The 24,846-nt window shown below is 44.9% G+C and overlaps 1 protein-coding gene across 8 annotated transcripts in view; it reads right to left on the bottom strand.

Annotated features, from left to right (window-relative positions):
* DDI2 (DDI proteasomal shuttling factor 2) overlaps positions 1 to 8,443 on the bottom strand; it is a 40,344-nt gene extending 31,901 nt beyond the window's left edge. For 6 of the 8 annotated variants that reach the window (XR_014807108.1, XR_014807105.1, XR_014807106.1 and 3 more), the window contains exon 1: positions 8,053 to 8,443. Coding sequence is in view for 2 of the 8 variants with exons in the window: in XM_084962900.1 (XP_084819026.1) it covers positions 8,053 to 8,190 (138 nt within the window). In the remaining 6 variants the exon portion in view is untranslated. Of the gene's footprint in view, positions 1 to 1,468; positions 1,797 to 8,052 lie in introns of those variants that run through there. The other 2 variants (XM_084962902.1, XM_084962903.1) reach the window with 2 other exon arrangements.
* Between the last annotated feature and the right edge of the window lie 16,403 nt (positions 8,444 to 24,846).

The following is a 24,846-nucleotide window of genomic DNA, read 5'->3' as shown; positions in this document are numbered from 1 at the left end:
TAGACTTCAGTTTTCCTCTTCACTAGAGCATCGTTCCCTGTTCTAAACCCTCCAATAATTTCCCATCACACCTCAAATAAAAGCCAAAGTCCTTCCCATCAACTACTAGGCCCAAACAACTCAACCCCTGACTCTCCCACGGCCTCATCTCATACCCTGACTGCCGCTCCTCAATACTAGCAACGTACTCCTCCAGGCTGTTTTCACTTGTTCTCTCTACCTGAGGAATTTCTTTCCTGGGTCATTTTTTTTTTTTCTTCTTTTTTTTAAAGTCTCTGATCAAACATTACCTCCTCAGAGCCCTTCCCTAATGGCCTTATTTAAAACGCATCCTCACCTCCCACATTTAATATTTCCTTATGGATCTCTCTGCCCCACTACAATGTAACCTACTTCAAAGACAAGGACTTGTTTTTTTCCTACCATATCCCAAATGCCTAGAACAGGGCTGATAAATAACGCCCAAGTGTTTGCTGAATTAAAAGACAAATGAATCTGTGGGAAGTGAGTAATTTTATTTATTTATTTATTTATTGTCTTTTTGCTATTTCTTGGGCCGCTCCCGTGGCATATGGAGGTTCCCAGGCTAGGGGTCAAATCGGAGCTGCAGCCACCAGCCTACGCCAGAGCCACAGCAACGCGGGATCCGAGCCGCGTCTGCGACCTACACCACAGCTCACGGCAACGCCGGATCATTAACCCACTGAGCAAGGGCAGGGACCGAACCCGCAACCTCATGGTTCCTAGTCGGATTCGTTAACCACTGCACCACGATGGGAACTCCGGAAGTGAGTAATTTTAGATTTAATACTGAGCAGGGAGGGAATGATTTACTCTGGGTATGCGAACTACAATACTATTCAATAATACGGTCACTCCCTACCCCTAAGTTTTAGTGAGCGATAATTGACAAATAACGCTGCATTAGTTTTAGCTGTACAACCTGATGATGTGATATATGTATACATTGTGAAATGACCACCACAATGTGTCAGTAACAGCCATCACCTCAGATGGTTATACATTTTTTTCTTGTGATGAGAAGTTTAAAGATCTACTCTTAGCAACTTTCAAATATATGATACAGTGTTAACTCTAATTGCCCTGCCACATATGCCATCCTGATGTGTCTGTCCTCTTTTAAAGGATCTTGCAAGCTGGCATGTCTAAAGGTTCCCAAACACCATCTTTCCTGAGTTCTTCCTTCTCTTCAACCATCCCCAAACTTTCATCACTCTTAAGTTAATGAGTGGAAGATAAAAGCAGAAGATATTAAAAAAAGAACAATTAAGCACAGATGGAAAAAAGGATCAGGGATGTACTACTAATAAAAATGTTTTTATGATGGGCAATCAAACACTGAAGAAAGCCTGAGAGCATAAAAATAGATGAAACAACGTGCTGTGGAAAGAAAAGGGACACACAAAGGGCAAACTATGATTTTACCATGAAGGAACAGAAGACCTACCCTGCATCATGACCTACTCCGTAGAGGGGCATTCAGAATAAACCCAGGCTTTGAAAGGTTTTCTTCCTAACGATTCACTTGCCACGAGGCCACTGGCAAACTGAGGAACTTGAGTTCTGTCCTGGCTCTGACAGGGCCCCCGTCACTCAGCTGGTCCAGGCTTCACATTTCCCATGTGTCAAGCAAGCAGTTGGGGCTAGATAAGCATTACAGCTGTCCCTTCCAGGTCTTTCTGCTACACTACCATTTTATACTGTTTCCTCATGTGTCCTCAAAGCTCTCATAGTAAGATTGCCTGACATAGAACCTGAAAAATACAGGATTTAAACTGGAAAGAAAAAAAGATCTGTCATCTCAGAATCTGCTCTCAGAATTTGCACTGACATGAGAAATAGAACAGGAAACTGAATTTTTAGTTCCTTCCAAAATCAAATACTTCTAGGGATGAGCAAAAAACTGACTTGCAGAATCTGTAGGTCAAATTATAGTTATAAATTCTATACAGGATCAGAAAGAGTATTGTTAGTTCTTACCCTCACCTGCAAAGTTAAAACATGTTACAACCGATTGCAACTGTTATTCCACTAAGCCATTCACACACCCTTATTTAAGCATATATCTCACAGTAAAAGTTTACCAGAATCAGCATAGATGGTTTCCAATACAATCTAAGAGTCATATATTATAACTTGTGGGATTGCTTGAAAAAACTCAGGTCTGAAGTGACAAATGTCACAGGTTGAGATGGGCACCAAGAGAAATGCCACACATGTATGTATCAGTGGTCTGAGGCCTACTCCTTCATTTTCCGGGGTCGGAAGCTCAACTATCAGTATATTTAGAGGTACACAATCAGTCAACAGATTCTAACTGCACTCCTAAGAGAGCATTTATTTATCTACAATAAGGAATCAAACTCACAGGAACTGCAGTGCTCCCATTCTCAAGGTCACTTTACTCTCTTCAGGCTGGAAATGCTACGTGGAAAGCCACATCAAAATAGCAGATGGCGACCACGAGTGAGCTCCTGCTGAGAGCCAGTGTCTTACTGGGTTCTCAGTCTCCTACTTAATCCTCATATTCCCTCGTTTAAGTTTCATAATCATCTTATAAAGCAGACATCAATTGTCCCATTTTATGTACAGGGAAGCAGAGTTAAACGACCTGAGGCTCCAGCTATCAAGCGAACTGGGATTGGAACATCAGCCTGACTTTAAAAAACCACCCTCTGGAGTTCCCGTCGCTCTGGAGTTCCCGTCGTGGTGCAGTGGTTAACGAATCCGACTAGGAACCATGAGGTTGCAGGTTCAGTCCCTGGCCTCGCTCAGTGGGTTAACAATCCAGCGTTGCCGTGAGCTGTGGTGTGGGTTGCAGACGCGGCTCGGATCCCGCGTTGCTGTGGCTCTGGCGTAGGCCGGTGGCTACAGCTCCATTGGACCCCTAGCCTGGGAACCTCCATATGCCGCGGAGCGGCCCAAGAAATGGCAAAAAGACAAAAAAAAAAAAAAAAAAAAAAAAAAACAACCACGCTCTTCCTAGTCTCACATGCAACTTCCCCAACCATAAGACCAAAGTAGCCTGGTAAATTAGCTGGGTGACCTTTACAAGAGCTATGAAGCCACCCATCACCACTAAGGGCCTCTGCTCATCAGGGGGATCAAAACACCGTCCACTGCTCGATGTATCCCTTGCCCCAAACATGAAGAAAGGAGCACAAAACTCCTCGCTCTTGGGACTCAACATTTTACAGATGCCATACATCGCTCCATCGCCGTTCAGCTAAACAGTTTTTCCTCAGCAGACTTTTTTTTTTAAAGAAAGACAGCCTGATTAAACAATAAAAATACAAGATCCGGGTAGCCACTACCATCAAATATGGAAGGCTGCTATCTGCTTAATTTCCTAGAAATACTAGACTGGAGAATGCGGGTAAGGAATAAACATTCTTTTTTTTTTTGTCTTTTTGTGTTTTCTTGAGCTGCTCCTGCCAGCCTACACCAGAGCCACAGCAACGTGCGATCCAAGCCACATCTGCAACCCACACCTCACGGCAACACCAGATCCTTAACCCACTGAGCAAGGCCAGGGATTGAACCCGCAACCTCATGGTTCCTAGTTGGATGTGTTAACCACTGCGCCACAACAGGAACTCCAGGAATAAACATTCTTCATACTGACAAAGCAGCAAGTATATACCATTCTAATCCAAGGACACGTATGAGATAAACAATAGCTTAGCCGAAATCATAACTGCCACAAAAAACTGAGGGTTTTGGAGTGTTGTTAAAACAGGCGAAAGAATCTAAAAAAGACAATTATTCTGCAATTTAAGTTACAGAAGAAATGTGAATGGTTTTCCAACTTAATATGAGTATCTGGTAGACTAATGGTTTCAAATGTCTACCAGTCAAAACAAAAAAAACAAAAAATTCCCCTGCAGGGCAGCAGGTTAAGTAAAGATCTGGCACTATCACTGCAGTGGCTTGGGTCACTGTTGTGGTGTAGGTTTGATTCCTGGCCCAGGAATTTCCCAGGTTCAGCCAAAAGCAACAACAAAATGAGTTTGGTAACACCACTGGAAGGCCTCTACCTTTCATGATATTCAGCTCAAAGATTAGAAGGCTCAAAATTCAAGTTCTGCCACTTATTAAGAGCATACAACAGGAAAATTTATATAGCTACAAGTCTTAACCTGCAAAACTGGCACAACTGCTAGTACTTACTCCAGAGGAGGCACCCTAGAGACTGAATGTTAATCTTAACCGACATTTAACAGATTAATTAATACACCTCCAGGATCTTTAAGCATGCCATCAAATGATTTCTGGTTTCTGAATGAGAGTGTTCAATTGGTCAACAGAAATCTCAACATTTCTAGGATGAACGATCATAAACCAGCCACAAAACCCTTGAAATTACAGGTGAATGGCTTCATAATAGTATCTGCCATTATTTGAAAGCCCATGATATGCAAGTGATCTATACAAACTATCCCATGGAATAGCTTGACTTTTACAACCCTTTTGGAAGATAATTTGGCAGGAGTTACTAAAAGCCTTTCAAAAGACCTGGCAATTCCATATCTAAGAATTTATCCTGAGAAAATAATCAGAAATGTGGACCAAGTCTTAAGTATATAGATAGCCATGGAAATGTTACTCATAACTGCTTCCAATTTTCCCCAATTCAAATGTCTAGCAATAGGGAAACTATTAAGTAAACTGTAGTAATCTATATGGCATATTGTGTGGCCATTAAAATGAGAAACTGGGAGAATTTGAAGTGTTATGGAAAAATGCTGACAATGCAGTGCTGACTGAATTAAGATATGAAACTGTTCATACAGTTCAGGCCATACATTTTAAAGACATACTTTAACTATATAAGAAAAAAAGCTTAGAAAAAATAACTAGAAAGAAAACTACAGTTATAATAATAGTGTTCTTCTTTATCTTTTTCTATGTTTTCTATAATGAATATGCAAGTCTTTATCAGAAAATAAACGCATGAAAATTACCAGATACTCATATTAAGATGGAAAACCATTCAGCTTTATTCCGTAACTTAAATTGCACAATGAATATGCAGTCTTTATCAGAAAATAAACACATGAAAATGCGGGGAGGGGGAGATACAACATGACAAAACCAGCTACAATAGAAAATTTCCATTTCTACTGGTTTAAAATACTGTTTTACAAACCACAGATCCTGCTGTGTGCAGAGCTGCATTTCCAGGATGATACAGCCATTGCTATTATTTGGCATTTAAACATGCTTTCCATTTGAGAGTGCTTACACATTCTGCATCCTTTTTTTTTAAACCACATGCCACTACAGGGGTAAATTTTAACAATGTTTCAAAAATGCAAAGACATTAATTTCAAGTGAGGCTAAGTTCTTATAATTGTTTCAAATTCCTCAGCCAAGTCTGCATCAAAGCATCAAACAGGGCCATGCCTGGCTTCCAAGCCTACACTTGTGTTAAGAGATAGAACATGCCCAGCTTTAATCACATGTGCAAGTAGAAACTGTTTCTAAATTTGTTATCATTGCATTATAACTACTATAATCAGACCAGAGCTGTTAAAAATTAACACCCTTTCCAAGTGTATCCTTATGCACAACTGATGCTGATGTTGAAAGACTGAATTATAAACCAGTGATCTTTCATGTGGGACAGACATGCAAGAATGTGGAAGAAAACAGAAAATACTAGAATTTTCACTTCCAATGTCATTCATCCTTCCTTAACTTCTATCCTGTGCCTTTTTACTATATATCTAAGGAGTTACTTCATGTATAAAATGTAATGGATGTTTGGCTATTTTGTATATGTAATACATATGCACATGTACTTACACAGGCATTAGTTCACATATTATACACATCACAATGATGCAGGTTCCAAAACATTTGCTCAGAGGGATACCTGTGGTCTGAACAGTACAATTACAGGAAAGGACGGGAACATAAAATTAAGAAAATATATATTCCCTTTAGAAATGGAGGTGAAGGAATGAGAACAGAGAAGGTCATTAAGAAGAAAGAGGTCAAGCAACCAGGAGAACTTTGAGAGGGAGGAAAGGAAGATGAATAATATGGGAGAACCCTGGGAGGTAAAGGTGGGGGGAGGAGGAAGCCCTCAAGTGAAAACGATATATTTGTGCATAAAAACTATAATGATGTTTACTATTATGATTTGGTGAAAGGAAATGACTCAAGTGTCTAGGGTGGATCCTGTTCCTGCCTGATGGGCAAGCAACTGAAAGAAAACCGACCACCAGACATCTTAAAATAGATACTGTGTTAGGTTACAATGGAGCCAACAGAACAAACTTGAAAAACAGGAGCTGTTTACCCTGTAGGTAAAACAGGCTTAACACTAGTTGGAGCAGAGGTTTCCATATGCTAATTTGGCTTGGGAAGGGAGTGAATGCCAAAACCTTGACCTAAAGAGTAAGAAAGAATTTGGAGCTAGCCTAATTGTTCAATCAGAATGGTATCCTTCACCTTCAGAGCAGGCAGGATAGTGCTTGTCTTGACCATACAATTAATCCTCTTTCAATCAGACACCCTCTTTCAATTTTTGGCTACAGCCATCTCAAAAAATGCAAGAATACAGAAATCACAATCTTTAAGTCCAAGTAATAACAAAACCAATTTACACTTTTATTTTTTATTTCCCCTATCAACTGGTGATTATAATCAGGGCAACAGAACAGCCAGAGGGAAGTGGACAGTTGAAAAAGCCACCATCAAAAATGTGAGTTCATTTTCCCTATTTAAACTGTTCTTTTCCACCTGAGGCACAGAAACTGGTTCCTGAGTTTTTGTGTACTCATTTTTAATATAAGTTGCAAAAAAAAAAACCCTTTTACCAATGTCTTTGCACCTTTTGCCAGAAGTATGAGTGACACCTTGTCCCCTGAAATGAACTCTTTGATATTCAGCTTATGCCAAGGTTCTAAAGTTCAAAGTGTAAAGGAATCATACTTATTTCTGAACAAAATATTGACACATTTGTTTACCATAACACAGGGCAGAACAAGCTGTGTAGTTAGGCAAGAGTTTTTAGAACTATTTCATAACTGCAGTAGGAAATCAAGATTTACATTCTGGGGCCTTGGAGGACTTATATAATTTTCTTAATGTTTAGTTTGCATCCTCCAAGGCTCACTTACCAAGTCAGGATTTAGATGTCTTAATGTGAAGGCCACAGAGTTATTGTCACCAATTCTGTTTGGTGGCAGTCACAGAGCATTCTGAGAATAAATTACTTTGCTTATTCAAAACATAAGAACATATGAACTTTTTACAGTAGGGTAAGGGAAATGAAACAACCAAATCACACAAATATCCTCATAAAACACTGAGCTTTGAATTGACTCAAAGTCCGAATTGTGACCTGAAAGAAAGAGGTATTTTCGCCTACTACCAGGAAAGAGATCAGAAAAATAGTTTCAGTTGAACTAATAATTACTAATCACTTGAAAAAAAAATTTTTAACCGGAAACGCACGTGGTAGGGAAATGAGCATTTCTAAACGCTTTAAAACAAGGTGGTGTAAGTCGCAGACTTTCCTCCTTCACTTAAGAGCGCAAATCCCTACATTTAAAGGTAAATTAAGTTTATTTAGACAGGAGCACTCTCCAAAAAAGCAGATGAACATCTACCACGGTGATCCAAACTGGTATTTCTGGTTGGGGAAGCAGGATGTAAGAACTCTTGCAAACCTAGGGCTGCTTCTTAGATCTACGACACCTTGAACTCGGGAAACTAGAAAAGGGGCCAAAGAGCCAAAAGGTGGGGCGGGTCGCCGAACACTCCACGAGCCCCTAAGGCTGCAGTGGGTGCGTCTGCGGTCAGGTTCTCCGTTCCCTCCCCCAGCACCCCACCCCACGCTCAGGGTGTGTGGGTACAGCTACCGATTCCAGCTCCCTCCCGGATGCGGGGGTGGGCTGGGAATGGCCATTCTGCTTCCCTTCCACCTCCCAATTCCTCACCCTTAGCAAAGGGAGGGCGTGAGGCCCCAAAGCGGGAGGGCTAGCTCCGGAGGGAGGCCCCGGTCGCCGCCCGGCGTACCTGACTCTCGGCTGCGGGGATGCCAGACTCGAGCTCACACAGCGCGCGGAAGTTGTGCAGCTCGAAGTCGGCGTCGACCTGGAGGGAAAAGGTCACCTCGGAGAGGTCCCTCCGCACACAGTACACGGTGAGCAGCATGGCCCGGGCCCGACCCAGCTCGGCTCGGCCCGGCCTCGGCGCAGGGCGGCGCGGCGGTGGCGGCAGGGCCTGGCTGCTGCTGCTGCAGGCGGACGGCGCGGGCTGCTCGCTCACCCGCACGCTCGCTCCTTCCCTCCCTCACACACGCTCAGTGACTCACTCCCTCCCGCCCTCAGCAGCAAGCACGGCCACCACCAGGCGCCTGCGACTCGATCTGCCTGCCTGCCTCCCTGCCGGCCTGCCTCCCACCTCTGCCGCCAAGCGCGCCCGCCGTTCGACGCCCCGCCCCGCCGCAACGCGGATGCCGTAAAGCCTGCCTGGCCCGCTCCGCCTTCGCGGCTTCGCGGCGCCCGGGAGGGGCGGGGCTGGAAAGAGGAGGCGGGTAGCGGGGGAGGTTTGGAGCGGGCGTGGGAGGGGAAGCGGGGCGAGAAAAGGGGAGGGAATGCGGGGCAAGAAAAAAGTATTATTTGCTTGATTTAATACGTGACTTCGGTGGAGGACTCCAAAATCTCCTTTATTCACCCAACTGGCATTTATTGAGCGCCTTTTGGCAAGTGTCCATGTGCGAACAAAAAGGCGTAAAAATACAGGTGTTTGCCCCTAAAGTCAACTCTTAAGCTGGTAACTAGATCTCAAAATTTTCCGAAGTAAAATTGAGGTCTGAGAGATTTAGTCTTATCTTGTCCTGATAATTTAGGGTTTAAACCAAAATCATTACCCTGCCTGGTCTGTAGACGCCTGCTGACGGGCTCCTGCCTTCCTCTTCAGCCCTGCCGCCGGAGCCCCTTCCCTCTCCCCCCTGCCAGCCACAGTTTGACTTTCAGTTCCTCCTAAGCTGCATTCCCTTGCCTCATAAATAGTTTTCCTTTACTTAGACTATTTCCTAGCCCTGGCCACTAGGCTACCTAGTGTAGTGCCTTTGTTGGACACAGCTTAGAAGCCACTCAATAAAATGTTTGCTACTTTAATGGCCTGTTTAAGGCCACGTAGCTGATGAGAGATAGAAGCCCAAAACATGAGGATGAGTCAGAAAACCAAGACAGAAAGAGGAAGATAAAATGGATGCAAGATTAACATCTCACTATTTACCCCCCAGCTGGCCCTCATCCATGGCATAGGGTGCCCCTCTTTTATTATAACAGAAAGGAAGGAGGGATCAGGATGGCGGTGGGTGCAGATAAGTGTATGTAGGTCTGGTGGCACAAGAAAGTAATTGAATGATAACTTATCGCTGTAAAAGAGGAGGGAAGGTGGAGGAAGGGGGTGGGGTGGAGGAATGGTGGTTATCAGCCACAGAAAGCCTGACTATTAATGACTTGTGAGGGCTTATTTTTCTTACAGGATAGGAGGCCTGGAGGTAAGCAGCAGCACTGGTTCAGTGACTCATTGATAAAAGGGCCAGTATTTCTGCAAATTTGTTGGCCTTTCCCTGAGGGTCACATCATGAGTGGCTACCTCCACTCCAGGCATCATTGCCTTCGTTAAGGCAAGAGTTTACCCAGCAGTCCCTCAGCACGTTTCGGTTTACATCTGGCAGAAATGTGTCACAGAGATGCAAGAAAAGGCCAGAAAAGTGAGTGCCGAGCTTTCTCGCCTCTTGAAAGTGTATGGATGAGGGGGGGTAAACTGGTTTTAGGGGAGATATACATAGCACCTACTACAGCAGAGAAGGTTTGAAAGAACCATTGTAAGTTGAAGCAGGTTGAGCAGAGAAATGATGTAGAATTGCCAGGTGGTCTCAGGGATTCAGTTGAAGTTGGAATCTGGAACTAATTTTCATGTTACTTTTTTTTTTTTGGACTGGTGCTCAAGTGCCCAGATGTGACAGATTTTATTTTCCGAAGATGGCTATAGCAATATCTTCCATCTTACATGTTCCTCCTACAGTTATGACATTCCTCCCACTAAGAAGTAGGGTATATGTCCCTCCATTTGAAGTGTAGCAGTTAGACTCTGGCGTAAGTATCATTGTGTGACTTCTGAGGCTAGGTCCTAAAAGGCAATATAGCTTCTCTCTGATTCTCTCGGAACACTTGTCTTGGAACCCAGAAGCCATGCTGTGAGGAAGCCCAAACTACCCCAGGCAGTGAGGCAACATGGAGAGAACATATAGAGATGGTCCAGGCAGCTACTCAGCTGAGATCAAAGCCAGTTACCAGGAAAACCCACCAAGCACATGAACAAAGTCACTTCCATTTGACTTCAACCCCAGCTGTTGAGTCATCTCTGGCCTTTGCGTCTTCCATCTGAGGTCCCAGACATAATGGAGCCACCTCCACTATATTCTTTTTGAATTCCTAATCCACAGAATCTGTGAGCATAGTAAAATGATTATTTTACATGAGCAGGTTTGGGGTGGTTTTTTAAAAAGAACAATAATTGGTACACTGACTACAAACTTGGGTATAGCAAACAAACTCATAGAGAGAGAGCTTTTATTGCAGTATAACGCACAAAAAGAAAAGTGCATATATCTTAGGTGTATAGCATGAGTTTTCACAAACTATACACCCCTGTTCAGAACATTATCAGTAGCTCAGAAGCCTCCTTATCCTCCCTTCCAATCACTAACTCTTCCTCTCTACCTCCCCTCCAAGTGTAACCACTCTTGACATTTTTGGTTGTTGTTCTTGTCAGGGCTGAACACACAACATACGGAGGTTCCCAGGCTAGGGGTCCAATTGGAACTGTAGCCCCAGGCCCAGGCCCCAGCCACAACACTGCCAGATCCAAGACACGTCTGCAACCTACACCACAGCTCATGGCAACTCAGGATCCTTAACCCACCCAGCGAGGCCAGGGATCAAACTTGTGTCCTCATGGATACTAGTCAGATTCGTTTCCGCTAAGCCTCGACAGGAACTCCGCTCCTGACTTTTAACAGCACAGATTTGTTTTGCTTGTTTTGCTACCTCATGTAAGTGGAGTCATAGCAGGTAGTCTTGTGTCTGCCTTCTTTGACTCGACATAAATTGGGTTTTGTCTGTATCATTGCCGGTAATTACAGCTTGCACATTCTCATTGCTGTATATTTTGTTTGGGGAATATACCACAGTTCATCCAACCTGTGGCTGATGGGCATTTGCATAGATACATTTTTCCTTGAACTGTTTTGACATATTGTTTCCCAAATTTTGCAACCAAAAGAATCTTAACGAATATAAACCCACAGCTTTTCACCAATCAGCTCCCTTCCTTCCGGCCTCACCCCTTTTGGACTCTGCTCAGTTGCCTGCTGGGATCTGGCTCACAGTGGCTCCTCCCACTTCTTTCTCAGGATCCTTTGAAATGGACTTTTCACCTCTAGTACTTGTGACCACAAATGGCTTGAAACAGTTCTGGTCTTCAATTCTAAGTCAGGATCGGGTGGGGTGGACCAGACCTAGACAAGCAGAGCTTCCAAGAATGAGTCCCATGCATTGACTGATCACTGCTGTGTGTCATCAAACTTGCAGATGATTCTAACATTTATTCAATGGTCACTTTGTGCTAGACACTCCTCTAAGCATGTGTGTTCTTTTAATTCTCATACAAATCTTATGAGGTATTATCTCCATTTTACAGATGAAGAAACTGAGGCATAGATAGGGCTCAGTCACCTGCCCAAGAACACTTAAATAGTCAGTGGCAGAATTCAGAATTCTTCCAGAATTCAAACCAGGCAATCTAACTGGAGTCACAAGTCTTAATCATTATTTTACACTGCTACAGGTAAAGACCTCACTTTATCCTTCTAAAAGCTCCAGAGAGGTGTTCCCGTCGTGGCTCAGTGGTTAACGAACCCAACTAGTAACCATGAGGTCGCGGGTTTGATCCCAGGCCTTGCTCAGTGGGTTAAGGATCCGGCCTTGCTATGACCTGTGGTGTAGGTCTCAGACGCAACTTGGATCCCTTGTTGCTGTGGCTGTGGTGTAGGCTGGCGGCTATAGCTCCCATTCGACCCCTAGCCTGGGAACCTCCATATGCGGGGGGTGCGGCCCTAAAAAGACAAAAAAAAAAAAAAAAAAAAAAAACTCCAGAGAAGGAACTATTAGTATTTATTCCCATTTCATGGATAAGGAAATAGGTGTCAGCCTTTTCATTAACTTACCCAGGTTCACTCAGCTAGTGCGTGGCAGTTTCTCCAAATACTGGAAGGAACTTTTTTTTTTAGGGCCACACCTGACCATACAGAAGTTCCAGGCTAGGGGTCGAATCAGAGTTGCAGCTGCTGGCCTACACCACAGTTCATGGCAACACCAGATCCTTAACCCACTGAGCAAGGCCAGGGATCAAACCTGCATCCTCATGGGTACCAGTTGGGTTCATAACCGCTGAGCCACAAAGGGAACTTCCAGAAAGGAACTTGAAGAGTGACTTAACTGGAACACAAATGCTCTGTGTCCACATTAAATGTGGAGACACCTGGCTGTCCTCCCAAACCCTGACTTTTCTGTCCATTTGCTCACCGCCAGCAAAGCTGCTAACTACTTTAAGTTGTTACCCTAGCTGATTTTAGAAACTCCGCACAGTAGGAATGAATCTCCCAAACACTTTAAGTACTTGTTTGAAATCTGTGACCTGCTTCCCCTCCTCCCTTAAACAACAAACATTTAATTCTCACAGATTTGCAGGTTCGAAGTCCAAGATCAAGGTGCTCACAAATTTGGTGTCTGGCGAGGTTGCTCTTTTTTTCTTTTTGGGGCCATATCTGCAGCATATGGAAGTTCCTGAGCTAGGGGTCGACCTAGAGCTGCAGCTGCTGGCCTGTGCCACAGCCACAGCCACGCCAGTTCCAAGCCACGTCTGTAACCTATGGGGCAGCTTTTGGCAACGCCAGATCCTTAACCCACTGAGCAAGGCCAGGGATTGAACCCAAATCCTCATGGATACCAGTCAAGTTCTTGACTTGCTGAGCCAAAACAGGACCTCCAAGGATTTTTTTTTTTTTTTTTTTGTCTTTTTGCCATATCTTGGGCCATTCCCATGGCATATGGATGTTCCCAGGCTAGGGATCCAGTCAGAGCTGTAGCCATGGCCTATGCCAGAGCCATAGCAACACCGGATCCTTAACCCACTGAGCAAGGCCAGGGACCAAACCCGAAACCTCGTGGTTCCTAGTTGGATTTGTTAACCACTGCACCATGACGGGAACTCCAAGGATGCTTTTTTTAAGCAGGTATATATTGCTCTTTAAAACTTTCCCTCTTCACTAGCTCCTAGTTGCTTAAATAAACCTATTTCACTTTATCATTTCCGGCATGTCAACGGATATCCATCAGTGCTCCATTTTACCCTGACACAAAAACTCTTCTCTTTAGGTTTCCTGTTTCTTAGGCCAGGATCAGGTGCTTATGCATAATTCAATGCCTCATTCCTTTCCCGCTTATCTTTCCTAAAATCTGATATCAGTCCCACTATATTCTAGGTCAACTCTTCTCTCTTCATTTCCAATGTATCTTGTATCTGTTGGGCTATCAAAACCGTTCAGGTAATTCTGGCTGTAATTTCAAGCGGCAAAATTTGTCTACTCAGAAGTTTGGAACCAGATAGCAATATGCACTTTGATTACCAGAATCGGCTGTGGGCAAAACTACAAAATAAGCCGAACTTTGTCCTTGGCAAGCTGCCTTAATGCTCCTTCCTTGGCTCCTGAACTTTCTCTCCACCTGTTCCTTTCACTTCTCACATGCTCCTACTTTCCTCGCTTGCCTTTTCAAAACTGCTGTCCAGAAAGGATTTGGACTAATTCACATGAAGGTACTAGTGACAGCGGAAACCCAATATGCTCTTAGGGTATTTGCATTTTAAAAGGATAAATCATTACCTGCAGATTTCTCAGCTTTTAGGGAACTTGCTGGGGAAGGTAGATTTCCCCAAGAACCTTCTAGATGGACACAAACCTACTTCACCTATTCTGTTGATATCAGAGCTGGGCTTTTGTTGATCTCTCCTTGAAATACCTAGTTCAATATCCACCTTGGCAGTTGAATTGTTCTTTTCTATTTTTCTTCCTCAAGAAACTCCTGGTTTTACAAGAAAAACTTGTTTTGTCTTAAGACACCAAGTCACCATTGTGGAGGAATCTCAGATGTTATGGTTAAGAGTATAGAGCCAGGAGTTCCCATCATGGTGCAGTGGAAACAAATCTGACTAGGAACCATGAGGTTACGGGTTCGATCCCTGGCCTTGCTCAGTGGGTTGATCTAGCGTTGCCATGAGCTGTGGTTTAGGTTGCAGACACGGCTCAGATCCCACGTTGCTGTGGCTGTGGTGTAGGCCAGCAGCTATAGCTCCGATTTGACCCCTGGCCTGGGAACCTCCATATGCTACAGGTGCGGCCCTGCAAAAAAAAAAAAAAAAAAGAGTGTAGAGCCAGCTTTTAAGATACAAAGTGGATACAAAGCATTCTGAGGGTGGGCACTGCCAATGATAGAATCATTGTAAAATACTGTGGATATGTTCAAAGTCTTTGAGCCACTCAGAGCAATTTTGGCCACTCAGCATAATCAGCAGTAGAGCCATATTGGACCCAGACCATTTACTAATTTCTTCAACACTTATTAACACCTACTGCCTGCCAGACATTGTTCTAGGTTCTAGCAGTAGAGCAGGAAACAAGACAAAGTACCTGTGCCCATTACATTCTAGTAGAGAGTGGTAGACAAAGAGCATATAAAATGTGTCAGGTGGTGATAAGGGCTACAAAGAAAAGCAAGTAGTTCCCACTACGGCTCAGAGGTAATGAACCTGACTAGGATTCATGAGGATGCAGGTTCCATCCTTGGCATTGCTCAGTAGTTTAAGGATCTGGTGTTGAGGTGAGTGTGGTGTAGGTTGGCAGCTACAGCTCTGATTGGACCCCTAGCCTGGGAACTTCCATATGCCATGGGTGTGGCCCTAAAAAGCAAAAAAAAAAAAAAAAAAGAAAGAAAGAAAGAAAGAAAAGAAAAAGGAAAAAAAGAAAAGCAAGCAGCAGAAAGGGAGTATTGGAGAGGGCCTGGGGAATTAGAACCCACAGCGGTTGCTGCTTTACACAGAGTGGTCAGAGAAAGCCTGCCTCATCAGGTGACATCTGAGTAGAGGAATGAAGGCACAAGTCATGTGGGGAACTGGGGAGACTGCTCATCACAAGTAACAGCAAATGCAAAGATCTGAATTCAGAAGTATACCTTCCCTGGAGTTCCTGTTGTGGCACAGAGGTTAATGAATCTGACTAGGAACCATGAGTTTGCGGCCTTGATCCTCGCTCTTGCTCAGTGGATTAAGGATCTGGTGTTGCTGTGAGCTGTGGTGTAGGTCGCAAATGCGGCTCGGATCCCGCATTGCTATGGCTCTGGCATAGGCCGGTGGCTACAGCTCTGATTAGACCCTTAGCCTAGGAACCTCCATATGCCCATATGCTGCAGGAGCGGCCCTAGAAATGGCAAAAAAAAAAAAAAAAAAAAAAGATAAAGAAGTATACCCACCCTGTTCAAGAAATAGCATGAAGGAGTTCGAGTCGTGGCTCAGTGGGTAATGAACCCGACTAGTATCCATCAGGATGCGAGTTCCATTCCTGGCCTCGCTCAGTGGGTTAAAGATCTGGTGTTGCCAGGAGCTGTGGTGTAGTCAAAGACAAGGCTTGGATCCCATGTTGCTGTGGCTGTGGTGAAGGCCAGCAGCTACAGCTGCACTTGACCCCCAGCCTGGGAACTTCCATATACTGTGGGCACAGCCCTAAAAAGACAAAAGAAAAAATAAATAAATAAAAACAAGAAACAATATGAAGAATGGCACTTTTGGAGATCAATGAATGAGGAGAAGTGAATAGGAGCCCAAGGGGCCAGATTATGTGATAAGTAATTGAATGGACCTTGGTTTTTACTGACTGAAATAGGAAGCCACTGGAGTGTGCTATGCAGAGAAGTGACACGTGACATGCATGTTGAAATATCACTTGGGGGTGTTCCTGCCTTGGCACCATGGGTTAAAAATCTGACTGCAGGAGTTCCTGTCATGGCTCAGTGGAAAGGAATCTGACTAGTGTCCAGGAGGACACAGGTTGGACCCCTGGCCTCACTCAGTGGGTTAAGGATCCAGTGTTGCCATGGCTGTGGCGGAGGCCAGCAGCTGTAGCTCCCACTTGACTCCTAGCCTGGGAATCTCCATATGCTGTGTGCAGCCCTAAAAAGACAAAAAAAAAAAAAAAAAAAAAAAAAAAAAAGAATCTGCTGCAGTGGCTTGGGTTGGGTTGTTGGGAAAGTGCAGGTTTGATCCCCCCGGCCCAGGGGGTTAAATAATCCAGCTTTGCTGTAGTTGCAGCTTGGATTCAATCCCTGGCCCAGGCACTTCCGCATGCACTTTGGCTGACTGTGGAGTAAGGCAAGAGTGGACTAGTTCAAAGGTTATTGCATTAACCTAGGTGAAAGATCATGGGGTGGGGGGTGGAGGATGGGAGTGGGGGGAGGGGATCCTGACCAGGGTGGTAACTGTGGAGTTAAAGGAGAGTGGAGATAGATTCTGAATTCATCTTGAAGGTAGAGCCAATAGGACTTGATGCACTGGCTATGGGGTGTGAAAGAGGACTTTTTCAAGGTATGTGCCAGTATCCCAGAGTACTTAAACCACTCTGCTTGCTAGAGGGAAACTTGGAATGAAAGGCTCGCCATCCTGGGCAGTTTTTAATAAGAGCCGGGCCCTCCAGATTATTTCCTCAAATCCGTTTCTTTCTTTCTTTCGTCTTTTTAGAGCCACACCCCCAGCATATGGAGGTTCCCAGGCTAGGCATCGAATCAGAGCTGTAACTGCCGGCTTTTACCACAGCCACAGCAACGTGCGATCCGAGCTGCGTCTGTGACCTACATCACAGCTCAGGGCAACACTGGATCCTTAACCCACTGAGCGAGACCAGGGATCGAACCCGCACCCTCATGAATACTAGTCAGGCTTGTTAACCACTGAGCCATGACAGGAATTCCCCTCAAATCTGTTTCTGTTAGATTTTTTTTTTTTTTTTTCTTGGCCAGGCCTCGCAGGCTTTTGGTGGGGTGCCCACATATCCTGGTCTGCTAGCTAGGACCTATGTTTCATGACCTGATCTGTGAACAACTAGGCTCTGCCCTCTCACTCACTAGCAGAATTGTGTCGTTCCCTGGTGTCTGAGAGACTTAAGGATCCAGCATTGTCACTGCCCTGGCGATCCCTGGTCGAGGAACTTCCACATGCAGTAGGCATGGCCAAAAATTAAATAAATTCATGATTAAGTTCTACCTTTTCTTTAACTACCTAAGCAAGACCGTCTACCTCGACACCCCCCCCCCCCACCCACACGCACACACACAAACCCCCCTCTTGGCCCAGATGCAGTATCTTTTAGCCAGCGCTGAATACACTGCCCAATTCAATATGCTTAATATTCTTAATTTTTTCTCGGTTTCGCTCATTACATTTATTTTTTAAATAATGATCCTAATTTTTTCCATTATAGCTGGTGTACAATACCCCTAATTTTCACCCCTTATTTGTCACGAAACTTCTTGCCGTCCTAACATTTGCTGGTGTTTAAATGGTTGATTAGAACTTTCCCTGTTCCAGGAGTTCCCGTCGTGCTTCAGTGGTTAACGAATCCAACTAGGAACCATGAGGTTGCGAGTTCAAGCCCTGGCCTTGATCAGTGGGTTAAGGATCCGGCATTGTCGTGAGCTGTGGTGTAGGTGGAAGTCGCGGCTCGGATCCTACGTTGCTGTGGCTCTGGCACAGGCCGGCGGCTACAGCTCCGATTGGACCCCTAGCCTGGGAACCTCCATATGCCGCGGGAGCGGCCCAAGAAAATGGCAAAAAAAAGACCAAAAAAAAAAAAAAAAGAAAAAGAACTTTCCCTGTTCCAGAAGGCCGATTTCGCCGTCATATTCTCAGCAAATGTTCCTGCACGACCAAACAAGCCTCATGAACGCAATTTACCACCGTTTTATCGCTTCACTATAGCCGGCTCAGAAAAGCCTCGATTGCCAGCTGTATTTCTCTTAGGTCGTGACAGCCAAGGCTCTCGTGCGATGCCACAGCGGAAACTCGAGAAATCGCTCTTTCGGCCCCAGCACCACCGCCCGTTGCGCAGCCGCAGTCCCAGAGCTTTATGGAAACACGCTTGCACCGCATCACGTGCCTGCAGCATAATCTCCCAGTGGACAGTGGATCCTGGTCACGTGACTCGAGCGACCAATGCCTGGCATCTGTGCGCTGGACTACTGGTTGCTAGGCGACCCAGGCCCTAGCAGATTGGCGTTTTCTTGGCTTTATTCTGGCAAGTAGAAGTGCGTGCCTCAGACCCGGCCTGTGCTCTTGGTCAGGCCAGTGCTTGCAACGTTTTTTTTTTTTTTGCTGCTGCTACCTTCTCTCAGGCAGGAGGCCGGATGGCGGCCCTCACGCCCTTGCGCCTTCTAGGCTTGAACCCGGGTGTGCGGGCATCCGTGATCAGGCAGGGTCTGATTCCAAATGGACTAACTGGGCGGCTGGGTGCCTCAGAGCCGCTCTGATTAGGCCAGGTAAACGGTGCAGGGTCAGCTCAGCTCGAAAAAACCGGCTCAAGACCCTAGCTCAGCAGGGATGTGACTTAGGCAGTGGCTGGCCAGACCAGTGCCTGGTAGTAGTCCAAGGCGTGGCTTCCTGCAGCTTCCTCCCTTGCGGCTTGTGTGAAGGCTTAGGCTTGTTGCTTTGTCCAGAAAAAGCCAAACTCTGGAACTATGCTTTAGGATTGTGTGTTGATTAGTTGCAGACTGAAGGATAATAGATTTCGAGATTAAAAAAAAAAAAAAAGATATTTCCAGGTGTTCCTGTGGTGGCAGAGTGGTTAACGAATCTGACTAGGAACCATAAGGTTGAGGGTTCTATCCCTGGCCTTGCTCCGTGGGTTGAGGATCTGGCGTTGCCGAGAGCTGTGGTGTAGGTTGCAGATGCGCTCTGATCCCGCGTTGTTGTGGCTGTGGCGTAGGCCAGTGGATATAGCTCTGATTGGACCTCTAGCCAGGGAACCTCCATATGCCATCGGAGCGGCGCTAGAAAAGGCAAGAAGACAAAAAAAAAAAAAATTAAAAAAAAGGCTTGACTTTGGAATTTACAGTAATACTGGCAATTTTTTTTTTTGCTATTCAGCATTTTATTTTTTATTTTATTTATTTTTTGTGTGTGTTTTGTCTTTTTAGGGCCACACCCGCAGCATATGGAGGATCCCAGGCTAGGAGTCGAATGGGAGCTGTAGCTGCTGGCCTACACCACAGCCACAGCAACATCGTGAGCTGAGCTGCATCTTACACCTACACCACAGCTGATGGCAACTCGGGATCCTTAACCCACTGAGCAAGGCCAGGGATTGAACTGCAACCTCATGGTTACTAGTCCGGTTCGTTAACTGCAGAGCCACAATGGGAACTCCTGTTCAGCAATTTAAATCCAGAAATATTGTGCTGTGCCTTGGACTTGAATGTAACTCACTGTTTACTAGAAAGTTTGATATTTTATGTGTACCTAACTTATATTTGGATCGGGTTTCACATATTTCATTCTAATCATCAGCTTGGGAAATAAGATGGGCAGGGCTTGCTAACCTTTTTTTTTTTTTTCATGCATAAGGAAACATGATCAGAGGAACTAGTTGCCAGACATCAGTGTTTCTAGCTTGAATGTGTATAGCAACCACTTGGGGGTCTTGTAAAAATGCATATTATGGGAGTTTCTGTCGTGGCACAGCGGAATCCAACTAGGAACCATGAGGTTTCGGGTTTGATCCCTGTTCTCACTCAGTGGGTTAAGGATCCAGCATTGCCGTGAGCTATGGTGTAGGTTGCAGACTCAGCTCATGGATCTGCTGTTGCTGAGGTTCTGGCGTAGGCTGGCAGCTACAGCTCTGATTAGAGTCCTAGCCTGGGAACCTCCACATGCAGCGTGAGTGGCCCTAAAAGGAGAAAAAGACCAAAAAAAAAAAAAATGCATATTATGGAAAGTTCCCTGGTGGCTCAGTGGGTTAAAGATCCAGTGTTCCCACAGCTGAGGCTCAGGCTGCAGCTGTGGCTCAGGTACCACCCCTGGCTCAAGAACTTTCATATGCTGCAGGTGTGGCCCCACAAAAATGCATATTATGAATCTTCAGGTACGGAGCAGGGCCTGAGAGTTTCTGCATATCCCACAAACTCCCACATGCAGATGATGCCGTTGGTCTGATTCATAGCTCCTATAGCAGTAGTCTCCTTTCTGTGTCTGATTTCATACCAAAACAATTTCTTAACATCTGTGAACTTTTCAGTTACATATGAGGGGAAAATCATAGGATGGAAATGACAACTGGCAGGTCGCCTACATATAATTTCTATTCAATATGCATTTTAGTTATTAGTTTGATCATCTGGGGATTTACAATGTTTGAAATAATGGGCAGAGCCTCCATGCCTGCCTGCTTGCATCTCTCGCAGGTGTCCTATCTTAATAAATCTATTTCATTGTCTCTCTCTGAGTTCCTTCTGCACGGAGGCATGAAGAACCTGAACCTCAGTAAGTCCAGACACCGGGAAGGAGGACCACCAGACTCAGTCCTGGGGCCTCTACACACCAGCTTTAGGAAACAACGCAAGGAGTTCCCATCGTGGCACAGTGGTTAACAAATCCGACTAGGAACCATGAGGTTGCAGGTTCGATCCCTGGCCTTTCTCGGTGGGTTGAGGATCCGGCGTTGCCGTGAGCTGTGGTGTGGGTCACAGCCGCAGCTTGGATCCTGCGTTGCTGTGGCTCTGGCGTAGGCCAGTGGCTACGGCTCTGATTAGACTCTTAGCCTGGGAACCGCCATATGCCCTGGGAGGGGCCCAAGAAATGGCAAAAAGACAAAAAAAAAAAAAAAAAAAAAAAAGAAAAGAAACAATGCAATCTTTTTTTTTTTTTTTTTTTGTCTTTTGTCTTTGTTGTTGTTATTGTTGTTATTTCTTGGGCCGCTCCTGTGGCATATGGAGGTTCCCAGGCTAGGGGTCGAATCGGAGCTGTAGCCACCGGCCTATGCCAGAGCCACAGCAACGCGGGATCCGAGCCGCGTCTGCAACCTACACCACAGCTCACGGCAACGCCGGATCGTTAACCCACTGAGCAAGGGCAGGGATCGAACCCGCAACCTCATGGTTCCTAGTCAGATTCGTTAACCACTGCGCCACGACGGGAACTCCAACAATGCAATCTTGATCCTTATCTACAGCCCTTATCTGATCCTTATCTACAGCCCTGATCCTTATTCTACTCCCCAAACTGTAGAACTACCTCCTAACCCCTTCCAAAGGGGGTGCAGTCTTTAAGGTATTAGCCTGCTGTGACCCTTCTTTGCCTGGCAAAGCAATAAAGCTATCTTTTTCTCCTTTACCCCCCACCCCCCCAAAAGAAATAATGGTCTAAAACTATCAACATTTATGTTATTAAAAAAGGTTTTTTAAATGGAGAAGGTGATACTTATTCTGGCCCTGAAGGACATACTCAATAGGAGGACCCATAGATCACTGGTAGACTCACACTGACTCACCAAGCTTTCCCAGTGCTTTGGTTCTTTTATTTTTATTTTTAATTTTTTTGTCTTTTTAGGGCCGTACCCTTGACATACGAAGGTTCCCAGGCTAGGGGTCTAATCGGAGCTGTGGCTGCCGGCCTACGCCACAGCCACAGCAACACCAGATCCAAGCCGCATCTGCAACCTACACTGCAGCTCATGGCAATGCTGGATCCTTAACCCACTGGGATGGAACCCACAACCTCATGGCTCCTAGTTGGATTCGTTTCTGCTGCGCCACAACAGGAACTCCTGCTTTGGTTCTTTTAAAAGCTTCATCGAGGAGTTCCTGTTGTGGCTCGGTGAGTTAAGAACTCAACATAGTGTCCACCCTGGCCTTGCCCAGTGGGTTAAAGATCCAGTATTGCCACAGCTGTTGTGTAGGCCGCAGATGTGGCCCAGATCCAGTGTTGCAGCACCTGTGGCCTAGGTCACAACTGCCACTCCAATTCCACCCCAGCATAGGAACTTCCATATGCCGAAGGTGCAGCCATAAAAAGAAAAAAAAATTCGTCAAATTAGAAGACACCTGAGGTTCTGACTAACCAATTATGCTCTAGTTAAAAGACAAGAAATTTTGAATGGCATAAGAAAAATTAGATATCCAAGAACCTAGCACAATGATTTATAGAATTGATGGGGTTTTACATATGCAAAAGTTAATGAAAATTCTCATATTGTTGGTAATGAAAGGTGACAATATAATAATGAATGTAGCAGGTGGGCTCTTTGATTATAGTTTTCTTTTCCTTTTTTTTTTTTTGGCTGTTCCCATGGCATGTGGAAGGGGTCGAACCCTCGCCACTGTGGTGACAATACCAGATCCTTAACCTGTTGTGCCAAAAGGAACTCCTAAACTTGGAAAAATCTTGAGTCTTCTTTCAAACGCTTTTCTCCTCTCTCCTTTGAGGTCTCCAAGTGCACATATACTAGACTACTTGAGTTTATCCCACAGCTTGATGCTCGGTCCGTTTTAAAAAACTGTTTTTTCTTTCATCAGTTTTAGGTAAGTTCTGTTTCTTCAAGTTTACAAATCTTTTGGAGGGCAATCCTTCATCACCATTAATCCTGTCCACTGATTTTATCTCAGAATTGTAGGGTTCCCAAAACGGGATAACCCAAGTTCATGTTCACCCAGAGATCTTTCTGGATTTGGTTAAAGTGTTGTGCTTTGTTCGGCATTTTTACTCGCAACTTGGCTGAAGTCAAAGAGAGTAAGCCTGTTAAATGTTTCGTTGACTCAGAATGAGGACATGGTACTAATATGTCAGCTGACAGGAACAAGATTCAAAGAGATGAGACAGAATGATGGATCAGAACGAACGAGATGAAGTTTGGAATCTGTAGTTAAGTTCAAGCAGTTAGATACACCAGATAAGGGAGACTTGAATTCATGGGCAAAAAAGGAAGGCAGTGACTTTGGTTGATTGCACACTCAATGTAGATACTAACATGACATATTTGTGAGAAAAAGGAGAGGGGAATTCCCCTGTGGCTCAGTGGGTTAAAGATCAGGTGTTGTTGCAGCTGTGGTGTGGGTTCGATCCCTGGCCCGGGAACTTCCACATGCAGCCAAAAGGAAAAAGAAAAAAGAAAAGGGGGAGTTCCTGTCGTGGCGCAGTGGAAATGAATCCGACCAGGAACTGTGGGGTTGTAGGTCCTATCCCTGGCCTCACTCAGTGGGTTAAGGATCTGGCGTTGCCATGAGCTGTGGTGTAGGCCAGCAGCTGTAGCTCCAATTAGATCCTAGCCTGGGAACCTCCATATGCTGTGGGTGCGGCCCTAAAGAGACAAAAAAAAAAAAAAAAGATGGGGGGAGAGAGAAAGCATTTTGCTTTTTTTTTTTTTTAGCCATGCCCTTGGCCTGAGCATGTTCCTGGGCTAGGGATCAAACCTGTGCCACAGCAGTGACCTGAGCTGCTGCAGGGACAACACCTGATCCTTAACCCGCTGTACCACAAGGATACTACAGCAATTTATTTATTTATTTATTTATTCTTTTAGGGCCACACCTAAAAAAGACATTTCATATTTTATATTGTGTATATATAACATGGTCTTATCCAAAATAAAGGAGACAGTTATCTTTCCCATGCCAATTTCTCATCTCTAAAAGTTAAATTACAATATTTTTTACATCACCATGACTCTATGGCTCTATTCAACATTTTGAACATATGGAATACAGTCATAATAACAGTTTTAATGTCTTTGCTGCTAATTCTAACATCTGTGCCATTTCTGGGTCAGCTTTTCTTTAAAAAAATTTTTTTTATATATATATATATATTTTTTTTTAACAGCCTCACTTGTAGCATATGGAAGTTCCCAGGCCAGGGGTCCAATCAGAGCTGTAGCCATAGGCCTACGCTCTGGCAACAACAGATCGAGTGGCATCTGTGGCCTATGCCCCAGCTTGCGGCAAGCCAGAAACTTACCCCACTGAGTGAGGCTAGGGGTTGAATCCACATCCTCATGGACACTGTGTTGAGTTCTTAACCTGCTGAGCCACAATAAGAACTCCTCTGGGTCAGTTTTTATTGATTTGTCTCCTAATTATGGGGTCACACTTTCCTGTCTCTTTGCACGCCTGGTAAGTTTTTATTGGATACCAGATATTGTAAGTTTTACCTTCTTGGATACAACACAGACACACACACACACACAGACACAGACACACAGACACACAGACACACACACAGACACACACAGACACACACACACACACACACACACACACACACACACATGCTGTGCCTGTGGCATATGGAAATTCCCAGGCCAGGAATTGAACCTGTAGTGACACACTGGATCCCCAGTCCGCTGCTCCAGGAGAGAACTCCCAGTACCAGATAGTTTTATATTCCTATAGATCTTGAGCTTTGTTCTGGATGCAGGTAAGTTACCTGGAAATAGTTTGATTCTTTTGAGTCTTGCACTTTTTTCCCCTGTCTTTTTAGGGCCATACCCATGGCATATGGAAATTCCTAGGCAAGGGGTCAAATTGAAGCTGCTCTGAGCCTACACTACGGCCACAGCAATGCCAGATCCATACTGCGTCTGTGACCTACACCACGGCTCACAGCAATGCTAGATCCGTAACCCACTGAGCAAGGTCAGGGATT

This window comes from Sus scrofa, chromosome 6, assembly GCF_054392235.1.
Source record: "Sus scrofa isolate SSC_HxYL_T2T_F1_AM1 chromosome 6, Sscrofa_HxYL_maternal_Yorkshire_Landrace_v2.0, whole genome shotgun sequence".
NCBI lineage: Eukaryota > Metazoa > Chordata > Mammalia > Artiodactyla > Suidae > Sus > Sus scrofa.
Note: the sequence above shows the minus strand (reverse complement) of the source record. Positions and strands in the feature narration are given on the sequence as shown.